At 45.3% G+C, this 23139-nt stretch overlaps 1 protein-coding gene across 4 annotated transcripts in view; it reads left to right on the forward strand.

The window, feature by feature from the left end:
* Jade1 (jade family PHD finger 1) overlaps positions 1–22158 on the forward strand; it is a 52046-nt gene extending 29888 nt beyond the window's left edge. For 3 of the 4 annotated variants that reach the window (XM_051157103.1, XM_051157105.1, XM_051157106.1), the window contains exons 5-11: positions 902–1089; positions 3869–4080; positions 7440–7607; positions 8617–8733; positions 11743–12264; positions 17087–17204; positions 20320–22158. In XM_051157103.1, coding sequence (XP_051013060.1) covers positions 902–1089; positions 3869–4080; positions 7440–7607; positions 8617–8733; positions 11743–12264; positions 17087–17204; positions 20320–21194 — 2200 coding nt within the window. In that variant the 3' untranslated portion in view covers positions 21195–22158. The remainder of the gene's footprint in view (positions 1–901; positions 1090–3868; positions 4081–7439; positions 7608–8616; positions 8734–11742; positions 12265–17086; positions 17205–20319) is intronic. The other variant, XM_051157102.1, reaches the window with a different exon arrangement.
* Positions 22159–23139: the final 981 nt, after the last annotated feature.

The following is a 23139-nucleotide window of genomic DNA, read 5'->3' on the forward strand; positions in this document are numbered from 1 at the left end:
TGGTCTGTGAGAAGGCTCACGAAGCACAGGGCACCAGCAGGGTGCCAGTCTAGGAGGCCTGTGCTGGGTGGTCCTCTGTAGGTGACGTCAGCATGCAAACGCCTCAATAGATGGACGGAAGCTTTACACTTGACAGCTGTTCTTGCTCAGGTGGAGAAATAAATCCCTTCCGTTTGTGCATCTCTGTCTCACAGGTAAGTTCATCCCGTCAGTTCTAAGGCAATCAGACCTGTATACTCTGGGCATCCTGTTGGTGTGAACGCACATGGCGGAAAATGTGGAGGGGCTGACTTCAGAGCCTCTAATGGGCTGAGAGCCCTTGGCCCCTAGCTGGAGCTGGTTTGCTCCTTTTTGCTGTCCCTATTTAGGCTAGGGTGAGGTGGAAAGCGCTTCTCCAGGTGTTACAGGTTGTGAGAGAGTGGTAGAAGAACTGTCCTGGGGTCATATGTTCATGGAGTATGAGCTGTGGCTCTTAGAATTCTTAGCAGAGGCAACAGCCCAGTGTTTTTGCTCAGTCTCTTTGGAGGGTGGGAGTTCCGAAGCGCATGCTGTGTTCTCAGCATGTGCTGTGCACACCCAGCTTCTGGCTGTTCTCGCCGTCTCTGTTCCTGAGAACTCAGTGCTCAGCAAGGTCTTTCCTGACATGGGTGGTTGCATAGTAGGAGGGTGGTGTGCTAGGGAGGAAACGGCTTGTGAAGACTGCAGCATCTGCCTCCATTCTGGACACTGTAAAGATTTCTAGCTGGGGTGTTGCTGCCGTTTGGGTTATATGCCCAGAGACTGTGTGAGCATATAGGGATGGTTTGGGCTTGGAGGATTGGAGAAGTTGTCTCTGGCCTTTGACACTTTTCTTGTACAGGCCAGAAAGGGTAACCTGGCTACTTGTTTTCTTACGAACCAGGGTTGTGTCTGAAGAGAAATCTCTCATGTCCATCAGGCCCAAGAAGAACATTGCATCATCAGTCCCGGAGCCATCAGAGTTGGGCTACGTTGATATCCGGACGATGGCAAACAATGTTTGTCGATACGACCTCAATGATATGGATGCCGCGTGGCTGGAACTCACCAATGAAGAGTTTAAGGAGATGGGTGAGACTACGTTACTGCATGAACTCACGTTGAGGACGGAGCTCTTTAGTCCACAGTCACTCACACATGAGTCCTGTGTGGGGTTGAAGCTCATCCAGTCACAGCTGCTTTTGCCATCTTAAGGGTCCCGGCTTGTAGGAGACCAGACTGTGTTTGTGGCTGACACACGCAGAGTCCACGTGGGGCTCTTAGACCAGTGGCGGGCTGATGGGGGATGGTTCCGTGGGGTGGAAGCCTGGCTTGTTTTGGCTGTAGTGACTTGGATTCCTGTCCCGGCTCTGCTTCCACCCCTTATTTACCATACAGGAGCCTCAGCCCAGGGAAATCGGCAGGTCTGGTCCAGTACCCTGCTTACTTTACTCTTACGATGCTGTTCCACTTTTTCCACACCTTCAGCTTCTCAGAGGGAGCCTTACAAAGCCTGCTCTAACCCTCTCGTTTTTACCGCTTTCCTGGTGGCCCTCTTCCTGTGAGGTGTGGCCCTAGATGAGCGCCCAAACTGTGGTGGTCTCTGTCTTGGCGGGACCTCCAGATCTCAGTTACCTTACCTGCCTTTCATGGTGTGGAGGTTGGGATGATACACAGGCAGCCTGCCTTCCTCAGGGCTGTCTAAGGCTCTGCCTTGTGTGTCTGTGGACTCAGTGTCAAAGACTACATTTGTGCTGTGGAAGCAGGGCCAGAGAGTGATGGCATTGGCACAGAGTGAAGAGTCACATGTGTTTGGTTCCAAAGGTTGGGAGGGCAAGGACTGTTTAAAGTGTGTGTTCCTGTGGAGCCTGCCGCCGCCTGGACTCTGATAGCAGTCTGCCCTGCTGGTGAGCTCGCCAGCCTGTGGAATGGGACTGACTATGATTGAGTAGGGATGCTGGTATTTCTACTAGTTAGTTATTTAAATGTGTTGACAAAGTAGTTTTCTCCCTTCTTGTTCCCTGCTTCAAGTACTAGTGTTCAGAGCAGAAGCAAGCCAGGGTCATTTTAGAATCTTTTAAAAGGCTGGGGATCTCCTATAACTGAATGGTGTATTCCGTTGTAGAAGATGCAATTCTGTCTTCTGAGCTGGTGAAATGCTTTACACTGTCCTTATAAAACTGTGTAGAAGATAGCGCGAAGCATTTGGCTAGCTGTAGGTGTCCAGTTCAGGGTCCTGTCCAAAGTCCTAGCCAAAGGACTGGCTTTTCAGCATTTTAAATAGTTAGAACTCATGTGCCCGGGGCATTAGTTAGATACACTAATGCGGCAGAATAACTCATGTCCTTGATGTCAGTTTGACACAGGTTGAACAGAAGTTTAAAAATGTTTTTCCCAGCTGCTGTTGATCATTTCTTTTCCTGGTAAAGGTTAGTTAGAAGGCAAAGGAAAGTCAGGTGTGTCCACAACTAGTTAGGAGGCACTAGGGGGAAAATGTTTCATAATTTCATTAGTTGCTTGCCAAGCGTATGGAGTGCTTACCGCTCTGGTTCTCATAAGTTCTTCATTGACGGAAAGATTGGCCTGTGTGAGTGTGTACGTGTGAGTATACAGGGGTGAGTGCAGGTGAGAGCTTACGGGGTTCAGAAGAGGGTATTAGATCCCCTGCAGTGGGAGTTCAGGTTGTGGTGAGCTGCCCTCCTGGGTGCTGGGAACTGAACTCTGGTTCTCTGAAAGAGCAGCCAGTGTTCTTAGCCACTGAGTAACCTTATCTCCAGATTTTAAAAACTTGTAAATCTGGTGGTTTTATAATAAAATAACACATGTAAGTTACAGGCTCAAAATAAATCTTCCCCCCACCCCCCTTTTAGGTTTGTCCCGGCCTCTCCAGGTCTCATAATATAGCTCGTGCTGTCCTGAAACCCCTTAACATTTTGGAGTTCTTGTATCCCAGACATGAGCACCATGCTCACCTCTGAGTGGTTCTTTAGGACTCCTGTCTGCACAAGTGCTTTCATAAGGCATTTTGGAGAACATCTGCAAATAGAAGAAAACAGCTCTTTCCCCACCCTACTAAGGCCACAGTAGTCACTTTCACGCTTTTCTGTTTTAATTACATGTATGTGTCTGTGTGTGCAGGTGCAGGATTGGCCAGGAGAGGCTTTCTGGATCTGGAGTCACAGATGGCCAGTGTGAGCCTCCTGATGCAGGTGCTGGGAGTCCAGCTCAGGTCCTTTCCTGTCCCTGATTTTCACCAATCAGCTCCCTCAAGTTATTTTTGATGGTTCTAGAAGTGTGTTGTAATTTATTTAACTCATAGGGAACTGACATCTTTGCCTCAGACATTTTATTGTGTTTGCCTTTCATGGGTCTGATTAACTGTATGCATTTCAGCTTGGTGGATTCAAAGTGGGGATGGATAAGCCAGTTAAAAACATTTGGTTATTTGCTGTGAAATCTGCTTCAGGGCACCATTTTAAGCAGCAAAAAAGAAAAGTTAAAAACAAAACAAAACAAAAACAAAAACCAAAATAGGAAAACCCGAACACTGTAGTATACAGTCCTGGCTTTCTAAGTCAGATTTCAGACTACTGTAGCAACAGTGGAATGGTGCATTCAACAGAGTGTGTGCTTAATATCCTGGGATGCCGCTGCCAGTGTTTTCCGTTTTGCTTCTCTCGTTAGTGTGTCTCCCGTAAGGATTGGAGGTGTTTCTGTGGAAGGGCCTCAGTCACTCAATGGCAGTTTCTCTGGTGCTCAGAGTTACTTTTACTTATGCTTTATTTAGCAGTTTAACTATATCAGTGTTGTCTCATTATAATAATTATTAATGTGCACTTGCTCAGAGGAGCCCTGTGGCATTTTCCTCCAGGGATGCCTGAGCTGGACGAGTACACCATGGAAAGGGTCTTGGAGGAATTCGAACAGCGATGCTATGATAACATGAACCACGCCATAGAGACGGAAGAGGGCTTGGGGATTGAGTACGATGAAGATGTCGTCTGTGACGTCTGCCAGTCACCTGATGGTGAGGATGGCAACGAGATGGTATTCTGTGACAAGTGTAACATCTGTGTGCACCAGGTAAGTGGGACAGCAGAGCCTTGAAAGGAGCTGTGTGGGGTTCAGGGGTGAGTCTGTCAACCAGCCTGTGCTTCCTGGAGCTCAGGATGCTTCCAAACGGGGCCATATCGTCACAGGTGTGCGGTTTAGGAAAGTTTTACCCTGACCACAATCCTGGGGGATGGCTCTACCTTTACAACCGGCAGGCACTAGGATCCAGCCAACTGGGAACACTGAACAACAAAAAAATCCTTGAGAAGGTGGTCAGGCTCTGTGTTAGTTTTTAGAGTACCCTGAACGGGTGACTAAAAACGATGGAAGCTGTCTGTGGAACATGCAGTTTTGTTCCTCCTTGTCTCTTCCTAGCTTATGGTGGATTCTTGTTGGTCCTTGGTGTTCTTGGCTTGTAGCTGCCTTGCCTGTGTGTCTGTGTTTTCACAGGATTGTCTTACACAGTCTTGTTGGGTTAGGTATCTGCCTACACAGTGTGGTCTCATTCCGAGTGGTCACATGTCCAATGACTGTTTCTAAAGGTCCCATTGTTTTAGGTGGTGGTGAAGACCTAGGCATATCTTTGGGGGATATAGGATAATCCATAGCTCTAATATGTGTTCACATATAAACTTATTTATTGGGCAGGGGGCAGGCACCCCTTTTATCAGTCACTTCAGATTTTAATTTTATGTGTTTGAATGTTTTGCTTGCATGTATGTCTGTGCACCACATGCATGACTGGTGCCCACAGAGGTTGGAAGAGAGCATCAGGGATGTCCTGGAACCGGGCCTAATGGATGCTCGTGAGACACTGTGCGGGAGCAGGGAGCTGAACTTGGACCCCTGTACAAGAGCAGCCAGTGCTCTTAACTGCTGAGCCACCTTAAGCTCCAAGTACCCCCTTTCTTAAGCATTATTTCAAGGTGGCAGGAGAACGTGGTAGTTGGTTGTTACTGTCCCTTCTTCAGGGAAGGTGGCCACTGGGTAATTTAGAAAGGTTGATCACAGATATAGGGGTCTTATCTCTCATTTAACTTAGGAGATTTGTTATTGTTATTTATTTGTGTGTGTGTATGTCTGTGTGTGTGTGTGTGTCTGTGTAGTGAGTGCCTGAGGAAGCACAAGTCAGATTCCCTGGAGCTGGAGTCACCCGTTGTGAGCTGCCTAATGTAGGTGCCATGAGCCAGACTTGTGTCCTCTGGAAGAGCAGCAGGTGCTTTTAGCCACTGAGCTGTCTCTTGAGTTTCTTATTTAACTTTCAGTGCAGTGACAGTGTGTTGTGTGGGGCCATGTGTACCGTGTACTTTTATGATTTAGAAAGCTGTCCTGAAGTACTTTTCTTTAAGGTCATCAATGACACTGAGTTTTAGGGAAACTTAGAAAAAGTGGAAGGGTTGCTTGGCTCACCTCTGAACTTTGTGTTTTATTACTGTTCTTTGGAAGCCCTGGCTCATCTGGAACTGAACATGTAGACCAGCATAGCCTCTGACTGAGCTACTCTTCCTGCCTTTGCCTCATGAGTGCTAAGCTCACCCATGCTCATGCCATATGCCGGATACTGTGGTCCTTTTCCTCTGTATTTGCCTCTAAGGCTTTGTACAACTCTGAAGACTTCACCAACTGTGGCCTTGTCTCGGCACATCTTCAAGAGAGTTTTGAGACCACGATGTCTCCCTCGCTTTAGTCCATTTTGTATCTGGACTTTCATGTGGTCCAAAGGGTGTTGCCTCTGGGGTCCCTGTGGCTTGTTGTGATGCGAGGCGGTGTGACTGCCACTATTGGGGCTGCGTCTCATTTCCCTGAGTAACCCTGTTGTCTTCTGACATTTGCTCTGGTACAAGATTCTGCTTGAGATCTAGGTGTGCTCTGTGCTTTAGCAATGCGTAAATTGACATCCATCAGGGCTGCCTGCCAGTTCCTCAGCACGTAGGTGGCGGAGTTGGCCCTGATGCTCAGGCTTCGGCTTTCTCTTGACATACTTAACGTTCACTTCATTTTTCTTTTGGTGAAATTCTTCAGGGTTTGTCTTTAAGGCATACTTTATTAGTGTAGATATGCCTTGCCAGTAAATGAAATTCTCTCTTCAGAGGCAACTCTAGAATGCTTGGTGCAGAACGCTGTTTAGATCTGCTAACAGAATTGCCTTTGCCAGCAGCCTGACAGTGGCTTATTCATGGCCTCCACAGAGCGCAGGCCTCCAGTCTTGGTGTTTCCTTGCCGTGCTCAGCTCTCATCCTTGTGGTTTCCTTTCTTGTATCCTAGCCATTCAGATTTTACAGCAGTTGTGTTTTTTTCTGTCTGGAGAAGCGAGCCATGTTCTTGTGACTTGACTTCCTGACTTCCAGTTCACTTGAGGATAAAGTTGTGAACGGTTTGGTCTTAAAGGGCTCTCTGAATGTACTCCTGGTACCGCTGTGGTTTTGTTTCTTCACTCTGCTTATTGAAACTTTTGCTTTTTCTTCATACTAGCATAAAGACTTTAGTTGTAAAAGCCTTGATTTCTGCAGTTTGTGCTGCCTTGTGTAATTTTGCCAACTTGTGCAAAACAGGCTTTGTTTTAAACATCAGCTAAAGAAACCAAATGCTCATTTTGAAGTATCTTGTTTTTCTGCGGCTGGTTGTTCATGTGGGCTGTGTTGGGTTCCAAGTGGTGGAATATGTTCAGCTTGAGTGGCAAAGCTCCTCGGTTGGTTGCCCACCCTCTGTCACCTTAGTAGTGCGAGGGAGTCTCTGGTGATTTGCTTCCCCCTCATGGTGTGACTTGCCCATCACAAAGCAGAGAGAGGTCTCCTGTGCCCACCTGACATCGTACAGCCAGGCTGGAGTGTTTGTTGCTCACTGGGTGGAAACTGTATATGGATGGGTCTCTTCTGCACCACAGGAACTCTGGTTATTTTATAGTTTTCTCTACTCAAGCCTTCTGGGACTACCTGTGCCAGATAAACATGCAGTTTGTCTTCGGAGCTCAGGCACATGGGTGCTCAGAGGAGGACTGACACATTTCCTCAGGTTAGGAGCACAGTTAGGTGAATAGGGCATGTCTACTTTGGTGTGGTTCTGTGAAAACCTTTCTCGATGACTTTTCAGTTAATAAATAGGGGCTGGGAAAATGCCTCAGTAGTAAGAGCGCTGACTGCTTCTCCAGAGAATAAAAGCTTGATTCCTAGAACTCACATTGGCAGCTTATAACCAGCTATAACTCCAGTTCCAGGGAATCCAACACTCTGCTGTCATCTGTGGGCACTGCACAAATGTGGTGCGTAGGCATGTAGACAGACAAAACACCCATACACATACACAAACAAACAAGTAAATAGTCAAAAGTCAAATAGGAGACATAAGTCTTTTCTCTTTTCTTTCCCTGATAATGTGCTATGGCCTCGCAGGCTTGCTATGGAATCCTCAAGGTGCCAGAGGGCAGTTGGCTATGCCGCACATGCGCCCTGGGAGTTCAGCCAAAATGCTTGCTATGTCCCAAGAAAGGTGGCGCTATGAAGCCTACCCGCAGCGGAACCAAGTGGGTCCACGTCAGCTGTGCTCTGTGGATCCCTGAGGTAAGCCAGGATTCTAACAGCATCTTAGTTGAGACAGCTCTGGTTTTCAGCTGGAATTGGGAGGTAGGCAGGAGTGATGCATGGGAGGCAGTAGAGCTGCTGGGTCCTATGTACCTCTGTCCCCAAACTGATCCTGTGTAGTGTCACCTCATCAGAGTATGTTAAGTCTGTGGAGGGGCTACCTGGAGGCAGCAGTGGCTTGGGTTACAGTTGGTGGTGTCCACAGATCACCCTATCAGTCCACTTGGGTTGGCCTGGCACCTTCTTGGCTATGTCTTGAGGGTAGCTTTGCTACTGCCCCCAACAGTCTGTGTTTGGCAAACTACATGTGCAGTACTTATGTGTTCTGGGGTCACACTTTTTTGAGTTTTATTTAAATTCTTACTCGGCTTCAACCTTCTTAATTTCAGGTCTGGTCTAATTTATTTCCAGTCTCAGACCTTAACTAATTTAATTTTCATGGCTTATGATGAAAATATTATTTGTGATTCAAATTCCAGAATTTTTGGTGTGTGATTTGGTGTATTTTTTTTTTTCTCCAGAGGAAAACTACCTGAAGTTTCACTGGATCTTTTGGTTTACTGTTAACCAGTTTGTAGTTCAGTGTTCCAGGCTGAACTGGGTCAATGCCATATTTATCCTTGTGGAGTTTTACTTTTAATATAGTTATAGCTTCTGATGTAATATGATTAAATAAGTGTATTTATGGTGTTTTTTTGTTGTTGTTTTTGTTTTGTCTTTAAGTCCTAACACATTCTTGTCAATCTAGAGTTTTGATATACTGTGTTACAATGAGACAGATGTCTTTGCCATCAATCAGACACACTTGAGAGGAGTGAAAAATCCTAGATGGGCTTTTATAGACTGGCGTGCTGGTGTTAGGTGGGGGTCCCTAGTGTCTTCTGCTACTAGGCTAGTGGTGGGCCCTGGCACTGTCCTGAGGTCTGTGTTACCATTCTGATGAACAGTGTCATGCCCATCTGGCTATCTGGCTATTTTGGATCTCTAGGTAAGCATTGGCAGCCCTGAGAAGATGGAGCCCATCACGAAGGTGTCTCACATCCCCAGCAGTCGGTGGGCGCTCGTGTGCAGCCTTTGCAATGAGAAGTTCGGGGCCTCCATCCAGGTAACAGCTCAGTAAGAGTGGCTTTGTTTTCCTCCACTGTGTGGTGGGGAGCAGGATTGGGCGTGGGGCGGGCTCCACACAGCACTGGGTGGCTAGGAAAGGGGGTGATCTGGAAGGCCACCTGGGTGTGGAGGCAGATCCAGTTAGTCTGAGCTAAGTGTAGTGGCCACTGCTTTCCACAAACAGGCATTCCTGGTAAGAACTAATCTTAGGTATTCCTTGGCCATGGCACTTGAGCTGCCTAGCTTTCCACTGTAGTCACTTACATCACACAGACCAGGAGGTCCCCTGGGCTGCCTCTGGGCATGCCAGGAGCTGAGGTGTGGGGCAGGCCTATGTTTTTATACTAGGAGAAACACAAGTGTGGAGCATGTGCACACTACCTCCATAATTAGTGCACCTTGTATGAAATGGTACTTGATCTGAGTACTGGAAGGATTTTGGAGAACCAACCTGCATGCAAAAATGCTGATTGCATTTGCTTGTTTAGGTACTGGTAAGTGCAGAAAGTCACAAGGTGTGCAGAATTAAGGGGAAATGGTATCTGTTGCTGTCTGGGTCCTCATGTGGTCTAAACTCGGAGTAATTGACTTGTGGGACTCACATTGATATCTAGTCAGTTATGATTTGAGTGTGGCTAAGGTTCTAATTCCTCAGGTTTTAAAAAAAAATGGTGCAGAAACAATATTTGGGCAGTTTCTTTCAGTGTAGAGAATACAACAGGTATAGACATGACTTTTGACAAGCGTCGTCCCAGTTTTAAACAAAATGCCTTCATTTAGCAGAATATATAGTTTGGTGATGATTCTTTGACTAATGAGCCAAACCTCTGCTTGGTGGTGTTATGCTCCTTTCTCCTCATCTTTTCGTTTTGCTTTTTGTTATTTTCAAGACAGGGTTTCTCTGTGTAGCACTAGTTGTCCTGGAACTAGGTCCGCCTCCCTCTGCCTCCCGAGAGCTGAGAGCTGGGATTAAAGGTGTGTGCTACCACTGCCGGACTCTTTCCATTTTCTTAACAAGCCCAAAGTAGTTTTACTTTTCACTGTTACCATTTCTACTGTTGTTCAGGCATCCAAAATCATTAATAGAAATATCAGGGTAGGCACTGGGCAGCTGAGGAGGTTTGGCTTCAAGGACCTTAAAGTTGTGTTTTGTTTGTTTGTTTGTTTTTTTGTATGTCAATTGAATCTGTTGAAAACTAAAATGATAAATGTTTCTGGCTGAGATTTGTGTTGGGCAAAAGAATAGAGGAGACATCAGAAAGATCTGAGTGGCATGTGCCACACACATACACACGTTGTGGCATACCAGGGAAAATGGCAGTATTTGTGCCCGTGTTAGCTGCTCTGAGCACATCAACCCTGCTCCTTAATTGATGATTCATGGGAGGCAAATGGGAGTCTTATCTTTTAAGGAGAGACAATATAAGGACTTTTCTGTTGCTGTTGACCTCTTTTCCCAGAGCATTAATTTGAAGAAGGGGCCAAGGAACGCTGATGACTTTACATATCTTCACAAAATAGATTGATTTTTATTAAAAGAATTCCTCTCCGAAATGTCTGCAGCAGGGAAGACTCTGGTTTATGTTTCTGCAACATCTGTTTGCTGAATCAACCTGAATAGCAAAACCCAGAGGAAGGCCATTTGGCCTCCTTTCAAAGTCCTGTATAAATACTTGGCTGTAGCTCGTTTCTCTGTAAGGTTAGAATGCCTGGGTTAAGTGTAGTTTAAGCCAAATACAGACCGTGTCTTAGTCATCTGCTCCCACTTTTACTTCCCGCTTGGCTTCATGCTGCTGGGGAGAGGCAGTGTCTTTTCATGATAGTGGCCAGGTGTGTCTGCGTGTGTTCTGCCACCAAAGCTGATTTCACACGTTTCTTGTAATTGAGGTTATTTATAAAGGTACAGATTAATCATAGTGCATATGCTTTCGGTGATTGGAATGGAGGATGATGAAGGGTGTGGATTTTTATAGTAAAGGATTAAATTGTGGCTGGCACTGAGTTGTATCTTAAGTACTGAAGTGATGAGGGGAAGCCCAACTCCAGTGTACCTTCTGTGGTCATGTGATGCAGTTCTGTTGAATGAGTTTAATTAAGCTTTTCAGCTGGCCTGGAGCACAAGCTCCTTGGTTGTCTTTGCAGCCCTGGCATGCCCCAGGGATCCCTTGGCCTCACACAATACAGTTGCTTTTAAGGGACTGGCTTCAGCCTCCAAGAGGTACCTCTTTCTAGGGATTTGCTCAGTGAGATCAGACGGGAGAAGTTAATCACTTTGCTCCTGCTGGCCAGAGGCTTGTCTGGATCAAAGGCACTAAATTGTAGCCCCGTGCAGGCGGGAGGGAGGAGGCTGTTCAGTGCATCTTGATGAGGCCTGGCCTCTGTGCTGACATCCCTGGGGCCCACAGGAAGGGAGCCTCTGATGCAGTGGTGGTGCTGCAGCGGCTGGGGGACCCGTCTCCATCCTGCCTGAACTGGGTTCTTGCCTCATTCTGCCTTCCTCTGGCGTGATCCCTGGATGCTGCTTCCAGGAAGTCTGTTTGTATTTACCTACCTGAGTTGGGACTTTTTCTAGTTGGCTGCAGTTGACGGTTCAGTCTTAAAACTGATCAGGAATATGTGTACTGAAGAGACTCCTGTTCACATGTGTTTTGATACTACTAAGTGGGTTCCAAGTCTTTTGAGAACTAGATAACCGTCAGAATATACTGTGTCCATAGAGCACATGCTCTTTGAGGGTTGTGCCACCCTTACCCACAGGAGCCAGTTGTACAGTTCTCCCCGCCCCTGCTGAGATTTCAGTGCCATGATTGTTTGAAGCAAGCTGTAGTTTGGGTTATGAAGAGTTTTCCTGCATTGTTCCCTGACATCCCTGGCCTTGGTTCCCTTCGAACCTGTTCATCTTTTTCAAGCACTTCTGTTCAGTGAGTGCCTTTGTCTGAAACAGCGTGACCAGCCCTGGGGCTCTTGTTGCCACTGCTCTGTAACTGTCTCCATGTGTTCTTTGCAGTGCTCTGTGAAGAACTGCCGGACGGCCTTCCATGTGACCTGTGCTTTTGACCGCGGCCTGGAGATGAAGACCATCTTAGCAGAGAACGATGAAGTCAAATTCAAGTCCTACTGCCCAAAGCACAGCTCACATAGGAAACCTGAGGAGAGCCTGGGTGAGGGGCCAGCGCAGGAGAACGGGGCCCCCGAGTGTTCTCCTCAGAGCCCTCTGGAGTCCTTTTCCAGTCTGGAACAGAATCGAGGGGAGGCCCACCGGGTGAGTGTTCGCAAGCAGAAGCTACAGCAGCTGGAGGATGAGTTCTACACCTTTGTCAACCTGCTGGATGTGGCCAGGGCCCTGCGACTGCCTGAGGAAGTGGTGGATTTCCTGTACCAGTACTGGAAGTTGAAGAGGAAGGTCAACTTCAACAAGCCCCTCATCACCCCAAAGAAAGACGAAGAGGACAATCTAGCCAAGCGGGAGCAGGATGTCTTGTTTAGGAGGCTGCAGCTGTTCACGCACTTGCGGCAGGACCTGGAGAGGGTAATGATTGACACTGACACCTTATAATGACTTAGAGAAGAAGATGTAACGAGGCGAGCACTTGCCCAGAGCAAGAGATGATAGCCAGTCATTACTCTCAGATTCTTGTACATGCTACAGCATGAGGTTGTGTTGGTTAAATATATTTGTGGGCTGGTAAACTCACTGCAGTGTGCAAGATTGCCGTGTGGGAGATCCTCTGTTGATTATTTTCTTTTCACACACTCCCATTAATCTTTACTGTTCTGCAAGATGGGGTATAACTCCACCCCCTGCTCCCCTGTCGTTGTAGAGCACCAGGAACGTGACCAAGGGGTTGACTCAGCATTGTTTAGAGCCTGATTTTGACACCTGGGATGTATCTGAGTTACAATGAGGGGGCAGCAGTAGGCAAATTGCTTGTTCAACCTGGGGAGATATTTCCTAGGTGCTCAGGAAGGAAGGGCTCATCAGAGTGAGAGAGCGCTAAGTACTGCCTCCCATTGGCCTGTCTTTGCTTCTTGGCTAATTCACGGGGCATTCCCCACGCTCTGTTGTGGAGCAGAGCAGGCTGTGGGTGCTGATGTGTATGCCTGGACTTACACACACCTGTTACAGAAGACAATCTTGGCAGTGAGGTGCTAAGTCATCACAGAGGTTGTGTACATATACTGTGTGCCTGTGTGTGCGTGTGTCCCTATCTGGGTTATGTCTGTGTGTGGGGGTGTGTGATTCCTCGTGCACAGGGCGTTGGGTCTGTGGAGCCCTTTGCAATCTCAGTACATTACATACATATACACAGACATACGTGTTTGTCACACTACTGGGTTGCTGATTAAGTGGCTGTTGGCTGTCTGGAGCCTCAGCTGCTGGCACTTCCCTCAGCTGTTTGCTGCTTGGTGCCTCCCCCACTTTCCATTACCTCTGGCGTCCCAGTCTGGACCTCTCTTCCTGCTGCAGGAATAATTAGGAGTGGACTATCCTCCCTAGGGTCTTCAGCTCCCTTAGGTAGTTTTTGACTGAGCCTTACTAATTGGGGATGTGCCTTCAGCACCTTCCGAACCTACTCTCTTGACTGCTAGCTACCTATTAAATTCATTAGTGTGGCAGAGCTGGGATGTAAGTTTTCTGGCCCGAAGCAGCCTGTGCCGAAAGGCACCCAAGTGGTCTGAAACAGTTAATGCATATCTCCCTCCAGCCTCTAATTTATTAGAGAGGAGTGATTCATCACCTGCTCAGCAAGAGAATGTGACTCATAGATGATTTGAGATGAGAGTGTAGGCAGGGCAGGGATAGACTGCAAATGTGCTTAGCCAAAAGGACCAGTTCTCTCAGGGACCTGCACCACCTTGTTAGATATGGGGTAGTCGTGCAAGTATTTTTAAGTGCTCATTAGAGGCCCTTTTAGTACATCCAATGCTGGCTTCTTGTGATGTCCCTTTCTAGACTTCCTTAGGATTCTGGGTTAAGTGGCTGGTGTCAGGCTGAGGGGAGGCCAGAGCAGGTTGGTGAGGCTCCCACACACCCCCTGGTGGTCAGTGCAAAGAACCGCATGCATTTGTGGTCTGTTATTGAGGAGCAAGGGATTTAGGGTCAGTGAATAGTATGATGAGAGGCTATCCTCCTGCAACAACTGCTGTAAGTAGGGTGCATGGAGTCAGATAGCCCTTGGGAGGGAAGGAAGAGAAGTCTCATGTTTTGACTGTGTTTGTTTCACAATCACCACAGAATAAAAGAATAGAAAATGCTTGTGGTGTAATAACTCTTTCTGTATTTAAGTTACTGAGATGAACATACACTTATAATTAAATTCTGAACTTTTTTGGAGTTGTCATTTCGCTTTTAAGTAGAATAATGCCTATGATGCATAAGGTGCATAAGGGAATAAATCAGGATTTGTGCTTTCGAGTGCCTGTGTATGTGTGTGTGGGTGGTATTACTTAACATTTATTATTAAACAGTCTAAAGTTTTAATGAATTCAGTGTCAGCTTAAATGGGTTTATTTATAATGAAAAGTTATGTTTTCCTCATCTGCCATGAGGGCTGTCTGAAAATGAAGTCTTTGCCGGGCCCTGGAGAGTTGTATTATGCTTTGCAGTGATAAACAAGTGTATCAGGGCAGGCATGAGAAAAGAAACATCCAAAGTTACAATGAGCTTGTTTTCTCAGTAAATTAGTGACCTGCCTATTTTTATGCAATATTAGCACATGACAGGCACTCAAGAACCAGTTAATACAGGTGACTGGACTTGAGGCATGTGGTCATTCCTGAACAAGTGAGTAGCATTCATTAGAAATGCAGGTGACACAGTAATTACGTTAATTGCTCTTTCTGGCAAACACCTCGGGGGCCTTGCACACTTGAGTACCAGTTCTGGACCAGAGAGCTAAATGATAGGAATAGATATCAGGAGGCTCTAAGAAGAGATGGTTGGCGATGTGGTGAGTGGTGCTTCAAGTTCCTGAGGCTGTCTCTGCACTCTGGGATTCCTGACTACTTCATCCTTGGAAAGATGTTTGGGAAGTTAGCTCAGAGATTGAGTACTAGCTTGGATGAAGACATCCTCCCTCTGTTCAGTGCGCATGACTATGCTCCAGGCCCTGGGGGATAGGCCTATGCATTTGTCACTCAGTGGGACAGAACCTTTTGAAAATCCAGTTAAGATTGCAGTTGTCCCCTAAACAAAACGCATGTGAGGCTTTAGTGTGACAAGTGTTGCTTAGGGTTCTGCAGCAGCTCTTCCTGGCTGTTTGGTTGGTTGGTTCTCAGGACTCAGTCCCTAATGCAAAGGTAACATTCTGGAAACTTAAAGTGCAAACTGGACGTTGGGGGGAATTATTGTTTCTGTGAACTTGCTTTAAGGGGCAAGTGCCTGGTGTCGGGACATGGTGGGTTTGGGTGCCTGCTGCTAGCAGCTGAGGGGGGAGTCAGTTCAGCTCTCTGGGCAGAGGCCATGACTAGATTTTTCCCAAGAATAACCTTTTTGTTTCGTTTTGCTTACTCTGGGGTACTCAGCCCTACAGTGGTCAGTCAGAGCTACATCAGTTAGGCCTTACATATCACAACTGGAAATCATAGCCTGTTTTCTTTGTGGGTTTATTTAGATGCAAGTCATCCGAGGTCACTAGAAAGTGGTTTTTGTTTTAGTTTTTGTTTTGTTTTTCTTTTTTTGCTTTTCTCCTCCCTAAGAGTCCATGGTAAAGTCTTTTCCTGGCATAGAGGCCACCAAAGTTGAGAGTCCCTGGATTCCCTACTTTTATTTTCATGGGCCAAGTTTGAGATGTGTCTGCTGTGCATCTGAGTTGCATGTGAGCAGAAGTTAGAATGTCCGTGTCATGTTCCCCAAATCAGATTCTTTATCTTTATGTAAAAGTTAACTTGTGTGTTGTCCAAAGTTTTGAATTTGTGATGAGAGTTTAGGTTTGAGCCTTTGTTTTTCAGTTTCCACCCGTAATCTCATCTGTGTGTAATAATACTTATCAAAGAATAACACTGTTACTCCTTTCTAGACCAGGTTGATTAGGACTTCTCTAAAGAACACCGACTTCCTTGCTTGGGATTGTGGCTATCAGTTAGGCATATTTAACTCAGATAAGGAGAAGGATTTCCTTTTTGTTTTTAAAAATCATAACCTATGCTTAACAGTATTAATAATGTAAGGGTTCATGTAGAAACAGAGACAGGAGACCCTGATAGTGAATCACTAGGGTCTGTAGAGCCCGGTAGTGCTTCCCTCATGTTGCTTGCCCTCATGTAAACTAGCCTGCTGGAGTTGTGAAGGGAGAGAAAGCTCTGAAGACTGAGAGGGGTATCTGCATGAGCCAGTGTGCAAAGCTGCAGAGCTTGTGCCAGAGAAGCAGCTGTGACCTTTGAACTTGAATTTACAGTAAGATACAAGAAAGGCTGCTGAAGAGGATGTATTTTTAGCATGCCATTGATAGTTGGTGGAGAGCATGTGGTCATTTTCCACTTCTGTCACTGTCACTGAGGTTGTTGAGGTTTTATGGGCATTTTCCTGAAGAAAGGCTTAACTTCAGTGCTGGGCAGTCTAGTCACTTTTAGGACCCAAGGGGTAAATGGGGTTTAGTACCTTAATTCTTTTGTGATACATAGTGATAACAGCTGGCTTTAGAGTAGGGAACATTAATTCTGGAAGCATAGGTGACTGACCACAAACTAGTAGATCAGTACATGATTTGAAGCAGTCTCATAACAGATATGAGTGGGGAATCTTAGCACTTTGTCTTTCAGTTACAAATGAGCTAGAGTGAGAATGAGGTTAGTAGCAGTTTTAAAATGATCCACAGAATCATAGACTGGCTGGAGATGCTGGGACAGTTCCCAGGCATTTGCACACATCACTGGAATATATTGCTACTGCTGGTCTGGCTTTGCTGAGTTGTACCGAGTGGACCAAGCAGCTCATTTGGTCTTCCAGAGGACTCTGTGCAGGGGTTCCTCTTATGCCATTAGCCTGGAAGACACTTGATACAAGTACGCAGGGAGGTGGCTTCTGAACTGCTTGAAAACCACCGACAGTGAGATTGTTGGGAAGATACTGTGGGATGGTTAGCGGAGTGGAGGTCTGTACACTGCAGACTGGTGGGGAGGAGTGGGCCTCCGCCTGTGATCTGCTCCTCCAGGGTCACTGCATGGTTGCACAAGGGGATCCAGAAGCAGAGTCCTTCTAGTGGTAGGGTAAAATGTTTAAAGCACGTTTTGATTTCAGATGTCTGTCAAGGCTCTAGTAGGGCCGGTGTGTCTCAGGTAAAGGAGAATTGAAAGCACTGAAGTATCGTCACCGTATTGCTCACTTGGAATCTTTATTCTCTACATTCTAGGTTCGGAACCTCACTTACATGGTGACCCGCAGGGAAAAGATGAAACGATCTGTGTGCAGAGTCCAGGAACAGATTTTCAATCTTTACACTAAGCTCTTGGAGCAAGAAAGAGTTTCAGGTATGCAATAAACCCTAGCAGGGAAAAATGTAGGGCAGGGGTTTATACCCTTAACACTGCTGTTGAGGGAGAACAGATGCTCTTACAGTCTTCCTTAAAGTGTAGCACAGCTTTTCATAGTCACAGAACATCTTTAAACATTAAAGACTTTATGTTAGAGAGAAAGAGGTGAACTTGGTGTTATATAGGGTTTGAGACTTGTAGCATCTCCCTGCTGACCTTAACTTTTCAACTTCATGAAAACTGGGATGCTATCTCAAGCTGCCTCTTATGAGTATCAGCAGATGCAAATGAAAACAGGAGCGCATTGCAGTGCTCTTGATGAACATGGGGACAGCTCCAAAGGTGTGCATTCTCTAGCCTGTGGACCAACCCAACATTGCCATTATGTTAGGACTACTTACTCACCACAGCCATATGTACGCATTTCATAACATGGTGGGTTTCTGAAGGTATGGATGGATTCTGAGTGTGCTGGGTACTTATTTAGTGCCTTCTGTTTACACTTTTCTGGCCAGCCACAAGGGAAGATAAATATGGCTATATGCTTCCTTATTCTGGAGATTGTGTCACTTACTTACGTTGGGCAAGTGTTTACCTCTGGGAGTCATGTGCTCCTCCAGTAGCTGGTGTAGAATCGGAACCCAGCGTTCTGTGATAAGAAGCCCCAGGAAGTAGGTAGTGTAAGAATTTCATGGAGGAAGTCTATTTTGGGAATTTAAGGCAAACTCCTGAGCAAGATGCAGGTGGGTTTTGGGCTGGCCTTCAGTGGGAAGGGTAAATGCCTCAACTGTGGACTGCCCTTGGAGGTTACAGCAGTGACATTCATGGCACTTGGTTGTGTGCAGAGTCATAGTTGATTTGCTCTTCCCTTTCTGATTTTGAAGTCTTTTCTCTAGATAATTAAGACATACAAACAACAGAGATGGTTTAGAACCTGCTGAAATCCAAACTCTAGCTTAGAAGTACATAATAACATGTGACTGAGATAACCTGGTTAGCTGAACACGCAAAGACTGAGGGAAATTTTCAATGATAGTCTTCAAGTGTTAATGTGCTCTCGATAAGATTATGTATTTTCCAGAGGGACCAAGTGTGTTTCATTATCTGGAACTTGAACTTTAGTTGCAAAACTTTGAAAGTAAGTTTTCCAAGTAGAATCAGAGGTTAACAACTGTGTAGTTTAGATTCTTTAAGGTCACCCTTTATCTCTTCTTTCTTCCATTGGAAGCTGCTGTTGTCTTGGATGGCTAATGTTGTATACTGGCAGAGTTCTGCCAGTTGAAAGTTTTGGTACTTGCTATGGGATCCACAGTTGATCACCCACAAAGGGTGACTTTCCTGCAGCTGGGACAGAGCCTTTTTTTAGGGTATCACAGGCAGCCACTTGCATCATGGCTGAGGTTTGTCCTTGGGTGAGTGAATGAGATTCTCCTTCCTTCATTTTGAGCTGAGCGGCAAGTACAATCAGATTGAAGGACTTTACTCCTGTGGGATGCTACAGCAAATGTAGTGGGAAGCTCCCTAGGCTGGTTTTTCTTTCTCATTTCTACAGTGTAATGCATAAAGCCTTCTGCCTTGTAGGCAGTTTTGGGGAGATGACCATGTCTTCACATGTGTCCCCCAGAGTTCAGGGCTCCAACTTTGTGATTCTGGGAATGAGTAGGGCCATTCTTTGTACTCAGAGCCTCTTTGGTGGAAATGGTGCTTACGGGAGGTCTGCTTTTAGATACGTTTGAGAGACTTGGGCTCCAAGTCAAGTAGGTGGAAATGACAGTTCAGACATTGGGCCCTCTTCACCTTTGTTTTCATATGTAACCAAGTAGATAGACATTACAGTTCAGACTACATTGGGCCCTCTTTACCTTTGTTTAGGTACTTCAATAAAAACAAACCAAAAATCCAGTTCGCATGTAGTGTAAAGATTGAGCCCAGTGATTTTTTTTTTTTGAGAAAGCAGGCATTTCCATCCAGGTGAACAGCTTGTAAAAAAAAAACCTCTCAACTGTGTTGCCTTTGCCTAGTAAGTTTTTAGGGCTCCTCAATGACACATTAGAGTGGACCCTTGTTGTGATTCATTTCCTAACAGGAGAGAAAACATGAGAATTGCTTTTTCGAAGCTGGTCTTAAGACTCTTGCAGAAATGTGGTCCTTATGAATTCACCAGCAGTTTCAGACCAGGGTTATAAAATTCATTAGTGGGTATGAAATAAGTTTGATTGGTCATGACTAACACACAGAACAAGCATGAAATAGACTAGGATGTGTCAGGCTGGAGAGGGGGCTCAGTGGCTAAGAGTATTAGTCTGCTCGAATATTCCAGAGGATCTAGGTTTATTCCAACCCACATAGCAGCTTACAACTATGTTATTTTAATAAACTGTAGTTTCAGAGAATCTGACACCCTCTTCTGGCTTCCACAGGCATCGTACCCATGTAGTACATGGACATACATGCAGGCAAACACCCATACACATTAAAAAAAATTAAAAAATAGGAAGTATCAGTTTCTAATGAGATGAGAATAGATATTGTCTCATAAAACATAAGCTTTTACTAGGTTAAGCTATGAAACTGAAGTTTTGTGGTTTGCATGAAAGACTAACTTATCCTTGGATGACAAGTTGAACCCCATAAATTTTGCGTTATAATGTACGTTTTTCATATTACATGTCCCGAATTATTGTGAACACTTACCTTTATTCAGTTTGCACATTTACATGTATTTGTCTTCAATAGCCCTTTGGAGAAAGAAACTTGGAATCTCTAGTTTCAGGAAAGTGATGGATGTGACTGGTGGATGGTACAGTTGCTGCTATGGCCAGAGGAAGTAGCAATGCATGATTTCCCTTTGAAAATCAGATCCATTTTGAATTTTGTTTGTCCTTAAAAAGATAGTTCCAGAAGAAAAACATATATAGTAATTTTGGGAAAAATGTATATTGATCATGAAGATTGAAAGCAGATTTTTGAGGCAGGTCTTTAAAAAATCCCTTTTTTTTTTTTTTTACAAAGTGCTTGTGACTTGGTTTGTTATGTGATGATGCTTCAAGTCTAGAACTTTTCTTCTTTTGGATTTGCTCATGTAATTTTCCCTGTGGTTTCCTGTTTCTAGGTGTGCCTTCTTCCTGCGCCTCACTGGAGAACATGCTCCTGTTCAACAGCTCTTCTGTGGGCCCTAATGCTCCCAAGATAGAGGACTTGAAGTGGCATTCTGCATTCTTCAGGAAACAAATGGGTACTTCCTTGGCTCATTCGCTGAAAAAATCCCATAAGCGAGATCCATTGCAGCGTAATCCTGGGAGTGAGGGCAAGACCCCGACAAAGCAACCAGGTTTGTGTGGTAGAAGGGGCGGGCCGGGGGTCCCAGAAAGCTTTCTGAGCTTTGAAAAGACTTTTGCAGAAGCACGTCTCATATCATCAGCACAACAGAGAAATGGTGTGGTGACACCAGACCATGGGAAAAGAAGAGACAATCGTTTTCATTGTGATCTCATTAAAGGAGACTTAAAGGACAAATCTTTTAAACAGAGTCACAAGCCTCTCAGGTCCACAGATACATCCCACAGGCATCTGGACAACACAAGAGCTGCCACCTCCCCTGGAGTAGGGCAGTCAGCACCTGGCACCAGGAAGGAGATTGTGCCCAAGTGCAATGGCTCCCTAGTCAAAGTGCCTACAACACCTGCCAGCCCAGCGAAAAGCTGGGGAGGATTCCGGATTCCAAAGAAAGGGGAACGGCAGCAGCAAGGAGAAGCCCATGAGCCCTGCCACCAGCACTCAGACTCTTCCCACCTGGGCTTAGGCCGAGTTCCAACCAAGGAAAAGGCAAAGAACAGGTTAAGATCTGACAGTGAGAATGATGGGTACGCCCCTGATGTGGAAATGAGTGACTCAGAGAGTGAGGCGTCAGAGAAGAAGTGTATCCATGCCAGCAGCACCATCAGCAGGAGGACAGACATCATCAGGAGAAGCATCTTGGCCTCTTGATGAAACAGCTGGTGTGGAAGCACATGGCTCGTTGCCGGCCATGCTGAGAGCTCTGATAGGGGGGCCAGCAAAAACTCATTGTTTCTGAGCTATACCAACATATTTCCTTGCAATTCAGATTGAATTTTTTCCAGAGTCATTTATAAATCATTGTTGTGAGAAGTTTCTGTTATTTGCAACTTGTTGAGGAAACAGAGTAGATTTTGACCGTAAGACACTAAGGTGAGGACCTGAACTAACACTAAGAAAAGGAATGAAGTAACTTTAAAGAGGGCCAGGCTTCAATAGCACCATGCATTTTTGTCCTCTACGTTTTTCCCAAAGCACAAACTCTGAATACTCTTACAGAGTCAGATAGAATTCTGTGTAATGAATAACCCTATTTATAGAAGCCCTCACCATCTATAGCCCAAGAAGCTTATTTCTTAGGAATGGTAAATGCAGGCAGCATTTGGCTCCTGGGCTGTGTGGTGTCAATAGCCAAGGCTCAGAAGCTTCAGCAACACTGGGATCTTGCACATGTGGCATCCAGGGGGAAGAGTTTACCCAACGGCATTGCGGGAAGGGAGAAGGGACAGCAGAGCTGCTGAAGTCAGATTTAGGGCCTGGGTAGCAAGGTCCTGAAGCCCTGAGTGGGCTGTGGATATAGTATGGGTGGAAAGGAAGTTGTCAAGAAAGTTGTGTGAGAAAGGGCAGCTGAGGCCCAAGTGTTAACTAGTCTGCTTGACCTTCCTCTTTCCTAACTGCTGGCCTTTGGACCCAATTGGGATTTCCCTGGCTATTGCCAGTACTTGGCCATCTGGCTTCCAATAATACAATGGTTATTCAAGTTCAAGTGATGAACTTCAGACTCTGGTGACTCTCACTCCCCAGAGTTAAGCACTAGTACATATTTGGGGAATCCAAGATTCTACCATGAGAGGATTCCTTATTCAAAAAAAAACAAAAAACACAAAAAAACAAAACAAAACAAAACAAAAAACCCACAAAACAAAAACAGGTTATATTTTACAATAATAGAAAGGCAATAAGTTGCGTCTTACATTGACCAAGGCTATACAGGAAAGAAGTCAGAGTGTACCCTTGAATAGGTTTTCTGGAGTTGGAGTTCTAAACTCTGATTTGTAACTTGGACTTTCGAATTGCAAATGGCAATAACTAGTAAGTTATCAGCAATAATAAATTTAGCATTCAATTTGAGTATAATGTTCTGTTTTTGCACTTCTCATATAGTGCGTATGTATTCAGACAAGTGGATAGTGTTAAAGTCCTGTTATTTTCTTTGGAATTCAATGTAGTTGTGAATCAAATTAAGAGAAGTTTGAGTAGCAATGAGATTTAGAATTAAGGACATTTGGAATAAGCCCAATTTCCCCTAAATTACCCTTAGTTCGTTAATATCAATGTTCAGATTCCTGATTCATTTATTTGTTTCCATGTGGCAGGGACATTCTGATATTTAATGAGCAATGCTTTGAATTTGTAGAAGCTTTCAAGTCTTCCAGATGATCGTCAACAACAGAAAAGGCTTATTTAATTCCATCTTGCTATGCAAGTTTTATCAGATGATCAAATGACAGATCTGATGCATCCCATTGTATGTACGACATTTTTCAAACCAAGTCTTAACTTCTCAAGTACATTGTAGTAGCTAATTCAGGGGAGGGGAAGGACGACCCAGGTTTAGATTGACTATTTTTGAGCTGTGGAGCTCCTTTGAGACTGCTGTCCAGATCCGCTTGTTGCTGCCGGTATTAGAAGGTTCTTAGGAGTCCACCTTGTACTTTTGCTTGTAGCCTAATTTAAAAATTAGATGTTTTGCATATGAGCAAAAACGTTTTGCTGGATATAGGAAAAGGGTGGACTTGTATCTAGTTATCTTTTGATTACAGCAACAGCTCTGGGTGAAAATAGAATTTATAGAGGAATAATTTGTGAAGCCATA

The sequence above is a fragment of the Acomys russatus genome, chromosome 15 (assembly GCF_903995435.1).
Source record: "Acomys russatus chromosome 15, mAcoRus1.1, whole genome shotgun sequence".
Taxonomy (NCBI): Eukaryota; Metazoa; Chordata; class Mammalia; order Rodentia; family Muridae; genus Acomys; species Acomys russatus.